At 35.5% G+C, this 12065-nt stretch overlaps 1 protein-coding gene across 1 annotated transcript in view; it reads right to left on the bottom strand.

Moving 5' to 3' along the window:
* The window catches only part of CEP70 (centrosomal protein 70), a 67394-nt gene that overhangs the window by 32786 nt on the left and 22543 nt on the right, over nt 1-12065 (bottom strand). Inside the window, exons 5-6 of the mRNA XM_068974759.1 lie at nt 7977-8146; nt 5433-5489 (exon numbers count right to left, since the gene is read on the bottom strand). Of these exons, the coding sequence (XP_068830860.1) occupies nt 5433-5489; nt 7977-8146 (227 nt within the window). The remainder of the gene's footprint in view (nt 1-5432; nt 5490-7976; nt 8147-12065) is intronic.

Here is a 12065-nt window from a genome sequence, read left to right as displayed (position 1 = left end):
ATCTAAATACAGATCAAATACCTCTGATGAAAATTTAGTGTTTGAATTGAGGTGTGCTATAACACCAAATTTCAATGGCTTAGAATGAAAAAAAAAAGTGAAATATCAATGATATCACTGATTACATGTTGAAATGGCAATATTTCAGATATTAAATAGATGAAAATGTATTTCAATGGTTTCTTTGAAATGGCAATATTTCAGATATTAAATAGATGAAAATGTATTTCAATGGTTTCTTTTTACTTTTTAACTTGGCTACATGAAAAATACAAAATTATATATGTGGTTTTCATTACGTTTCTATTCGAGACAGCTGTACTAACATATCTCTCAGACCTTCTAAAACATGCTAGTCTTTAACAAGTGACCATGACCAAATAAGGATACTGGGTAGCTTCTATATAAAAAGTACTGAGACAGATGTATGGAGAAGGATAAATGGCAACCCACTCCAGTAATCTTGCCTGGATCATCCCATGGACAGAGGAGCCTAGCTGGCTACAGTCCATGGGGTCACAAGAGTCAGACATGACTTAGCGACTAAACAACAAGAACAAGATAGATTATATAAAGTATTTCAATTTATTAGGTGAGGAACATTTAGAAATATTTAGAGGAGTTATTTAAATTTGCTCAAAGTCTCTCAAAGAGTAAGCAGTACTGATGAGATTCAAACTGAAATCTCTCTGGCTTCAAAGCCTGTGTACTCAAGATCATTTCCTATGTGAAGTCACTCAGTCGCGTCCGACTCTGCGACCCCATGGACTGTAGCCTACCATGCTCCTCCGTCTGTTGGATTCTCCAGGCAAGAATACTAGAATGGGTTGCCATTTCCTTCTCCAGGAGATCTTCCCAACCCAGGGATAGAACCCAGGTATCCCACATTGCAAGCAGACGCTTTACCATGTGAGCCACCAGGAAAGCTGAGCCACCAGGAAACTAAAATATCTGCCATTATGGCTATCTTGTCCTCTCAAGAGAAACCTAACACATATATATAGTAGAGGAGACCAATTTTAAATTTATGCAGACCTAAAAGGAAATGAGCTTCAGTAAAGAATCATCACTCTATTTTCCTAGAGTCCTTTATTTAGCATTGACAGATTTTGCGTTTTTTTTGAAGTAAAACATAATTTTAAACATCTACAATTCTCACTTGGACATGGGATCCTCACAGCCAAATTCCTCCCACCCTTTCTCCAATGGCTTCCAGAAGCCCCAGGAAGGACCTAGTGTTGAAAATTATGCTTCTTGGGGGTAGAGAGAAAGAGCAAAACTAGAGAAATCTTGTATTTTATTTTCTTCCCTAATCCAAATTATGTTCAACCAGAGGTGAACCTCAAAGTTACCTGCTTCCATTTTGCAACACCACTTAGAAATTTTCTATCTAAAGAGAAGGATGGAATTAGACAAGGAGACTTCATTTTACTAATTCATTATAGAGCTATTTTCCCTGGGGTAACTTTTCAAATGTCTCTAACATCTCAGAAGAAACTCAATCTGAATCTTGTAGTTGTTATTCCTACGTTATTTTTCTTGGTTCTTTAATCCTATCTACCAAGCCAGGGAAATACTAATAGAAAAAGCTAGCAATATATTCCATGTAATCTATGTTGATATATTAAAGAAAAATAGGTAAAGTAACAGAGCTGAGAACCTATCATTTTAAAACTTACTTTTCCTCTGTTTCAGAAATTGTAGCATGTTTGCAGTATTCTAAGACTTCCAACTGCTTAATACTTGCATTCAAATTTCTGCTGCCTTGATTGCGGCTTCCTCTGCTTTCCCCGAGTTTTCTCATGTATGGTGGCAGAACGGAAGACCAGTCCATAGTATCCAGAAACTGCCTTTCACAAGCTCTCTGGAGGCCTTCTCAAGCCTGTGCCCTAAAGTAGAGGGTCCAGGTGGTGTGCCATAGGTGTGCTGTGCCAAGATATTACAAATATGCCAAGCACTCAAGACAACTGGCCAGATTTTCTTGAGCCAATTACCCCAGTGTGGTATACAAACACCACTTTCTGTGTTACATAAGAAAAACTTTGGACAACACTGCCTTTAAAAAAGGGTGTTAAGCAGAGTGCTTCTACCTCCGCAAGAGGCCCATGTCCCATCTGTCTTCTTCCTTTGTCTTGCTCCCTTAGCTCTACAGGTATATACATCCTCCTCCTGTGCCTCCTATTTATCCCACTTAGACCTCCAAATCATAACCCATCTTCCTTCATTTTCTCTTCTCTTTCACTTCTTTCAAGTAATAGAATACTTGTCACCTAATTCTTACACCCTCTTTTTAAGAGTTCACCTGCTTTTTCAGGTGATCCTAATATCCTACTAGTAGATCTCAAAAACCACCTTGAAGCTGCTACAATCTCTCTATCAAGTTATTTACTCCTAGAAGAGACTTAAGTTTTGTTCACTCAATGAACTATGAAAAATCCTCTCCTAAGGACAGACTCTTCAACACTGCAAAGTATAAATGACTTCTATTTTTTCATCTGTGAGAATATTGTGTATAACGCAGTCCCTATTTTCTTCCTATATCTTTTCTCTCTTAAGAGCTGACTCATTTGAAAAGACCCTGATGCTGGGAAAGATTGAGGGCAGGAGGAAAAGGGGACAACAGAGGATGAGATGGTTGGATGGCATCTCCGACTCAATGGACATGGATTTGGGTGGACTCTGGGAGTTGGTGACGGACAGGGAGGCCTGGCATGCTGCAATTCATGGGTTCGCAAAGAGTCAGATATGACTGAGCGACTCAACTGAACTGGGAGACATTCAATCCAGGTATCTGACCTAGGCATAATTTGTACAAGCCAAAGTACTTCACTTTAGTTAGTCCATGATGATGGGATTGTTAAGCAAAAAAGTAATTCTTTTCCCTCAAGATTTCATTCCTCAGTCCCTGATGTTCACTATAAACTCATGACAACCAAATTCAACAATACCTGCAACAGCCTCAATCCTTTTATTATATTTAGAGGACCCCAGTTTACATAACTTCAGAGGCAATCTCTCACACCACATTCTACCTGAGACATTTCAAAGATGGCTACACTAAATCTTCTCTACTCTTACTTCAAATCTCAAATGCTCTCTTCATCAACTAGACTGGGGGTCAGCAATCTGCTGCCTGTGGGCCACAGCCAGCAGGTTTTTAAAATAATGTTTTATGGAACATGGACATGTCAATTCATTTACTTACTGTCTATGGCTGATTTCATCCTGTAACAGAGTTGAGCAGTTGTGAGAGTCTATACAGATCAAAATGCCTAAAATATAGTCTGGCCCTTTACAGGAAAAAAGTCATCCAACTCCTGAATCTACATCAGAATTTACTAAAGATATAGAGTAAAGGTTGCAGATAATATTCAGTCTGGACCATATAATATTTTTAAGGGCACTCAGTTTTAATTGCAAACATTAAAAATATGATTTCATTTATAAACCTAACCGTCTAACTTCTCAAAAAAGCAGATTTAGCCACAGTGGGCTCACATTACTGCATGGCATCAACTGGCTAGAGTATATAATAAATGGCCCCTTAAAGACAGCTCTCCCGTTTGGCACAGTTCCCACCTAACCTGCTTTACTCATTTTTGATTTTCTGTGAGCGTACCAATCTATAACCTCTCAAGCTACGAAATTCTTCATTTTGCTTCTCTTCACTCTGACATACTGTGACTGTTCATTTTAGTGTGAACTTGGCTAGACTATGATGCCCTGATATTTGGTTAAACACCAGTCTAAACACTGCCATGAGGTTATTTTTTAGATGTGGCAAACATTTAAATCAATAGACTTTGAATAAAGCAGATTACTCTTCACAATGTGGGAGCCCTGTGCAATTAGTTAAAGACCTTAGAAGAAAAGACTAAAACCTCCAAGAAGGGAGGTATTCTGCCTCCAGATTGCCTTCAGCCTCAACACTGCAACATCAACTCTTCCCTGGGTCTCCAGCTTGCATGCCAGCCTCACAGATTTCAGACTTGCCAGCTTCACAATCACATGAACCTATTTCTTTAAGACAATTCACTCTCTGTATATGAGGGTACATTCTACTGGTTCTGTTTCTTGCTAGAACCCTAGTATACATACTTACAACCCCATCACCCAGGTTTTCTGTATCAAAGGAAACAGTATCTTCCTTCTTTCCAAGGCCAATGATGTCTTGTTCATTTATAGCTTACTCTTGGTCCTCCATGGGAATGACTGCTCTCCATACTACCTCTATCTATGAATATATCAACAAATCCCTTAAAGTTCAGAGAAACTGGCTTAATTATACCGCCATTAAAAAGCTTATCCTTTTACATCTATGAACTTTTGCTCATAGCATATACGCAGCTTTTTTTTTTTTTTTGCCTTTCTGCTTTCCCAAATTGTACTTATTCAAGCGCAAGCACAACCCCCATCTGTTTTTTAATGGCTTCCCTGGTTACTCCATCCAAAACCAATTTGTTCCTGTTATCAACTCCTGTATTACTGACTGACTGCACACTTTTTAGTAATTACTTTTATTGCAACATTATATATTAGGGTCTTAAGTCTCACATTATTTTTGTTAACTATTAATGTGTTTACGTTTAATCTCCTTTACTAGACTGCAAACTCCTAGGAAGTAAGAATCATGTTCAAAACATTTTCCTATCTCTACAGAATCTAACATCATGTCTACCATCTTAAAACACAGCTTCATTTGAAAGAGAAGTTCCCTGAAGTTATTTGATGTTTATCTATTTTATCTGTTCAGATAAAAACAGAACATGGCAGAAAGTAGGTGCTTAAATAAATATTTGTTAAAAGAACTGTTCCATTTATAAACAGTGAAACAAAATAGCCTTTATATTAAAGGCCTTAGATATTTATATTAAAGTATTTAGATTATTTGGCCTTAGATATCTTTCAGCAATTTTTGGTTAGTCAAAGATCTTTTAAAATTTTACCCTTACTGCTTTAATCAGAGGTGAAAACTGTGCTTTATTTATATACTTGATTTTGCACTATAATGTTTTATCTTTATCTCATAAATCTGCATACTAATTAATTAGGCTGTACTTTGGCAGGAAGCTAATCCAATCCTACACACTGTGTTGATAGACTCAGTAACTATCTAGTGGCTAGATGACATCAGCAGAACAAATCATAATACCTCAACAAAATAAAAATACTATTTCTTCTGTGACCAATACTTAGTGATTATTAAATATACATATTTTAATATAAATGAAACAATGGATTTTAACATAAGTGGTAAAGTACAGTTTTAAAGATTCTTTATAAAAAGGAATTTATATTACATATTAGGTAAATTATACCCATATCCATAGATTTTCAAAGCATATTTTATGTTTCAAAAGGCCATAAAAACTTTTGTTGTAATTCATAACTTGACAATTACTTTTAAAATTGTAATATATGACAATTCATACCTTTGTTTATGAAATTTTCTAATTTTAGATTCATAGTAGTCAATAAGGCAAAGCAACCTAGAAAACAGATGAGTTATTTTTAAAATGTGGTATTGGAACATTTACTATTGTCTCTATTCAATTTCAAATTATAGTGACAAATATCTGCAAATTCATAAAAAATGTAAGTGATTTTTGCCAGAAGTATCCCACTATGCCATATATTTTAATTTTAATGTATACATTTTTAAATAACCACAGACATTAAATCTCAACATATTAAATGTATATTCTCCTTGATCAAACAGGTCTACCTTTAACAATCACTCGCACAGAAACATTTGCCCAAGGCTATCACTTAAGATAAACAAAGTTGTCCAATTCATTACGAGTGAAAACTCAGACACAATCTAAACATTCTTCAAGGGAAAAGTTAAATAATGGCACATCCATATTATAGAAAATGAGGAGGCATTAGAAGAGATAATGTAAATTTGTAGGAAAAAATTAATGTTGCATAGCCAAATGTATAACTATTTTTTAAAGAAAGTAAGTGTATATGAGTCTATGTACTGAAAATGAACTATATGACTTCTTAACTGAGGGATAATATTACCCAAACTGGGGGATGGTACTGGTTGTCACACTGAATAGTTGGGGTGGGAGCAAAGATGCTTAAAAGTTCATTAATGAACAAATGAATGCTCACCCTACAATGAAGAATGGTCCCACCCAAAAAGTCAACAGCATTATTGCTGTGAAACACGAGGAAGAACATAAACTAAACTGTTAAAAGTGGTTATCTCCAGGATATGGAATTAGGAGAAGTAAGCAGGTTTATAATATATTACTTTATATACTTTTATATTGTTTGAATTTTTGTAGGCATGCAGTGCTTTTCTAATTAAAAAAATCCTCAAAGAAAAATAAAATAACACTACACTTTCATATACTATTCTTTTTAAAGCAAGAATTTTTAGTATTTCACTCTTGTACTTATCCATCTCCTTTTTTCAGAACTAATTCAACCAGTTGTGCTTTTAACATCATAACTTTTTGAATTATTCTTTCCCTTCAACTTTCCCCATCCCAACACATATCAGCTTTCATATTATTCTGCAAATATGCTTTAATTTCCTTTACATACTTTGCAAACCCTCTCACCTCCCTCCTTCCCCAATGCTATTATCCCATTTCTATTTTTCCTGCATGATAAACTTCATTCATTCTGAATGACTATTACCTCTACCGTCAATAAACTTTTAAGGAAGACTTACTATGTATCAAACTAGCAGCTGAGCAAATAAGACAGTAGGAAGACAAACATAAACTGATGAGGTGGCATATAAAACTCCTCACCATTCTCTCCTTCAAACATTCTTGTTCCTCAGTTAGCCTGACACCCAAACGTAACTTCTTTTCTGCCTTTTCTTTCTCTGTCTAAACTTTAAAGCTCTATGGAGTTGGGCCTTTCTAACTATAGGCCTGATAGGGCTTCCCCGGTAGCTCAGAAGTAAAGAATCCATCTGCAATGCAGGAGATGTGGGTTTGATCCCTGGGTCAGGAAGATCCCCTGGAGAAGGAAACTGTAACCTACCCCAGTGTTCTTGCCTAGGAAATCCCATGGACAGAGGAAACTAGAGGGCCGCGGGGTTGCAAAGAATCAGACAAAACTTAGCAACTAAACAACAGGCATGATATCTCTATGTGGCTGACAGAAGATATCTAAGTACATGTTCATAGATAAATCCATACTCCTCCTGTCTCTTTCCCCAAATCTAGCTTGAAATCTGGCTATCTTTGACTTCTCTCCTTCCTTCAACATCTATAGTCAATTGGTATAGACAATTCCTGTCCATCTCTGCAGTATCTCTTCTATCTTTTTAGATCTGCGTTATTTCCCAACTAGACTATTACAATTGATCATTAACTGCTTACTCTAAAAAATTAAAATTAAGGAACTGATCACTGCTCTTACCTTCCCTGTAACAAACCATACAGGACAACCAGACAGTCCCTACTCAATAGGAAAGGTGCTTTTTCTTAATGGAAGAACTCCAGCAAGAAAAAAAGAGAGAAAAGGGATAGCAGAATTGAAAACAAGATCACCAAGAGAAACCATCAGATGAGAAGAGAATGGGAAATTTTATAGGAGAAGGATCAGATTGTTGCTATTTAAACCCCTGAACAATCTTAGCATCCCTGAGAGAAGCTCTACTAAACATATATGTTATTATTAGAAGAATAAATTATCACCTATGAAATATGTCACCAAAAATACTTGCATCTGAATTTAGATTTAACTTCCAGTTTAGAGGGAACACAGGAGACAGAAGAATAAATTAAAAGACATAATAAGGAAGCAAATAGACAAATCTAGCATGTACCTCTCCAGGACAACCAGTTGTTTTCTTCAACAAGTTAATGACATTAAAACAAACCAAAAAAAGGGCAGAGAAGAGGAAGATTCCACCAGTTTAACAGATAAAACCATACCCAAGATGGAATCTATTTTTTAATAAATGAAGAGTCTAGCTACATATCAATTTATGTAGCAAACATTACTGTTTATCCAAGACGGTATGAGGAACTCTTTTGCAGAGATAGGAAAACACTCTATTTTGAGTGATAATGCGTTCTTCTTCTTCCTGTGTTAACCTGTAGATATCCTTCTGCAAAGCAGCAATAGTCCTTTGTTGCTCCGTTCGTTTTTTCTTATAATGTTCACATTTTGCCTGTAAGAAATTTTTCAAAAAATAAATTACAATATGTACATCTAAGACATGCTGTTCTAACAATATGGTAGAAAAAGCTATCCTCAAAATTTCTATGAAGCTGTCTCATTCAAGAACTTCAGTAGGGAGGCTGTTTTTAAATGGGTACAAGGTCCAGGAACAATGATACATCATAAATGCAAAAACTGTAACAAGTAAAATCAGCATAAAATGGGGAAAATATTATTGATACTCACATGCATTTAAGGATACATAATAAGTAAAAGAACTCAATCTTTGTAAAACTAAGTTTATATACAGGTTTAGATGAAAATGATAATCAGGAAGGGGTCAATATTAAAGATGCTGAAAAGAATCAAGAATTAAAATTAAGATTCTTAAATGATCAATGATAATTCAGGATTTCATATGGTTTAATTAACTTAGGCATTCATGTAATGTGGGAGACTGCAAACTCAGCATAATCAGGAATTTGTTAAGAAATAATACATACCCCCAAGATTTATGCAAGGGAATGTAAATTGTGAATACTCTCTTGTCTTCAGTGAAATATCACTGGCCTGGTTTTCCTAAAAGACTCTGATGCTGGGAAAGACTGAAGGCAGGAGGAGAAGGAGATGAGAGAGGATGAGATGGTTGGATGGCATCACCAACTCAATGGACATGAGTTTGAGTAAGCTCCAGAAGATGGTAAAGGACAGGGAAGCCTGGCATGCTGCAGTCCATGGGGTTGCAAAGAGTCAGACACAACTAAGCAAATGAACAACAATGGCTTCCATCCCTCTAGGTCCTCTGAAAGGTCATTATCAGCAGCACCATCATTATTATTAATAAATTATTATTAATAATTATTATTAATAATAAAATACACTTTTTATAAAGTTCAGTGAGAAGCCCTATCCCCATCTATCTGTACAATATTAAGACACTACTTTCAGAAGAGGTGCACATCTAAGCACATGTTTTCCTACCCATAGTGTCAAGTTTGCACAGACTTAGAGACCCTCAGGGGAAAAAAGGAGACTCAGCTTCTGGGTACCATACCATCTCTCAGTAACCACCAGCTATACCCAGAATTTATTCTCTGCCTCAGCCCCACCCTGAGCCAGGCAGGAGATCTATAGTCAAGTGACGTAAAACTAGAATGACTGAATTTTTCAAGGTTGCATGATATAAAAGAATCACCTGTATCTCTCCCAAGACATTCTATGAGGTTAGCATTACCCTAGTACCCAAACCAGACAACACAAGCAAAAGAGAACCACAAACCGATATCCCATCATTTAAACAATGATGCAAAAATGCAACAAACTGAGTTTATTAAACCAAATTCTAAGCAGCATATTAAAAGGATTATACACCATTACCAAGTAGGATTATTCCTGGAATGCAGGAATGGTTCAACATATGAAAAAAAAAAATGTAATACACTATATTAACAAAATAAAAGGAAAAAAAAAACCCACACACGATAATCTCAACCAGTGTAGAGAAAGCATTTGACAAAGTCCAATGCCCTTTCATGATAAAAACACTCAAACTAGGAACAGAAGGAAACTACTTCAACATAACAAAAGCCATCTGTGAAAACATCATATTCAACATTAAAAGACTGAAAACCTTTCCTCTAAGATCAGGAACCATGCAAAGATAATTGCATTCACCATTTCTGTTCTATATAGTACTGGAAGTCCTAGCCAGAGCAATTAAGCAAGAAGAAGAAATAAAAGGCATTCAAATTGGAAAGGAAGAAGTAAAATTATCTCTTTGCAGATGATATGATCTAAAACACAGAAAACCTTACAGTCCACCAAAAAAACCCAAAAACCCAAAAGAATAAATGAATTCAGAAAGTAACAGAAAACAAAGTCAATGCAAAAAATCAATTTTATGTCTATATGCTAACAACAAACAATTTAAAAAGAAAATTGAGAAAACAATTCCATGTACAGTAGTATCAAAAAGAATAAAAAAGGAATAAAGCAAGAAGGCAAAAGAATTATACACTGAATATTATACAAGTTGTTGAAGGAAACAGAAGACAGAAATTACTAGGAAAATATCCTGTGTTCAGACTGGAAGACTTAATATTGTTAAGATGTCAATACTATACAAAGTGGTCTACAGATTTAATGCAATCTCTATCAAAATCCCAATGACTTTTTTTGCAGAAATAGAAATGGAAACATATGTTCATCAACAGATGAATGGATTATGATACATATATATATATACACACACAATCAACTACTACTCAGACTTACAGAAGAATTACATTATGTCATCTACAACAACACAGATGGACTCAGAAATTATCACACTAAAACAAGCAAAGTCAGAAAAGACAAATATAGTGTGATATCACTTATTTGTGGAATCTAAAATATTATGTAAATGGACTTATTTTAAAAATGGAAACAGACTCAAAGAGAGACAACAAACCAATGGTTACCAAAGGGGCAGGGAGTGAGGAATAAATTGGGAGTTTGGGACTAGCAGATACAGACTACTATATATAAAATAGACACACAACTAGGTTCTACTGTATATCACAGGGAACTATATTCAAAATCTTGTAATAACCTGTAATGAAAAGTATGTATGTACTGAATCAATTTGCTGGGATTCATCCTAAAGTTCATACCCTCAGGAGATCCCACATAGCCAAATCAGTCTTGTTAAAGCTCTCACATTTCCTGATTTCAAAGGTGACTACAAAGCCAAAGTAATCAAAACAGTGTGGTACTGGCATTAAAGACATATAGACTAATGGAGTAGAATGAATACCTCAGAGATAATACTGCATATCCACAGTCAAATTATTTTCAACAAGCATGCCAACATCATTCAATAGGAAAAGAACAGGGTCTGTTCAACAAATAATGTTGGGAAAAACTAGGTGTATACATGTAAAAAAATGACTTTTAAATGGATCAAAGTTCTAAAGATAAGAGCTAAAACTATAAAATCTTAGAAGAAAACATAAGGCAAAAGCTTCATGACATTGGATTTGACAACCATTTCTTGGTTATGACATCAAAAGCATAAGCAACAAAAGAAAAAATATATAAATTTGACGTTATTAGAATTCAAACTTTTGTGCATTGAAAAACACTAGAATAAAATGCTAACTCACAAAATGAGAAAAAATATTTGCAAATAACATTGGGCTGGCCAAAAAGTTCATTCAGGTTTTGCTGCACCATCTTACAGGAAAACCTGAACAAAACCCAAACAAACTTTTTGGCCAATCCAATACTTCTGATAAAGAGTCAATACTCAGAATAAATAACTTCTACAACTCAACAAAAACATAAGTCTGATTTTAAAATGGGCAAAGGACTTGAATAGACATTTCTTTAAAAAGAGATACACAAATGGCCAATAAGCACATGAAAAGATGCTTAACATCACTAATCATCAGGGAAATGCAAATTAAAACCACAATAAGAAACCATTTCACACCCATTAGGATGGCTACTACTAACAAAAACAAAACAAAAATAGAAAACAAGTGTGGCTAAGAATGTAGAGAAACTGGAAATCTTTTATTTTGCTGGTGGGAATGTAAATGGTACAGACACTATGGAAAAGAGTATGGCAATTCCTCAAAACATGAAACATAAAATTACCATACATGTGCCAAGTCACTTCAGTCAGACTCTTTGCGACTCTATAGACTGTAGCCCGCCAGGCTCCTCTGTCCATGGGGATTCTCAAGGTGATACTGGAATGGGTTGCCATGCCCTCCCTCCAGGGGATCTTCCTGACTGAGAGATCAAACCCACATCCCTTAAGTCTCCTGCATTGGTAGATGGGTTCTTTACCATTAGTGCCACAATACAATCCAACAATCCCCTTCTGGGCACACACCAAAATGAACTGAAAGGAGGGACTGGAACAGATATTTGTATGTCTA

The sequence above is a fragment of the Capricornis sumatraensis genome, chromosome 1 (genome assembly GCF_032405125.1).
Source record: "Capricornis sumatraensis isolate serow.1 chromosome 1, serow.2, whole genome shotgun sequence".
In the NCBI taxonomy this organism is placed as follows: domain Eukaryota; kingdom Metazoa; phylum Chordata; class Mammalia; order Artiodactyla; family Bovidae; genus Capricornis; species Capricornis sumatraensis.
The sequence above is the reverse complement of the archived record's forward strand: the minus strand, read 5'-3'. Positions and strand labels throughout refer to the sequence as shown.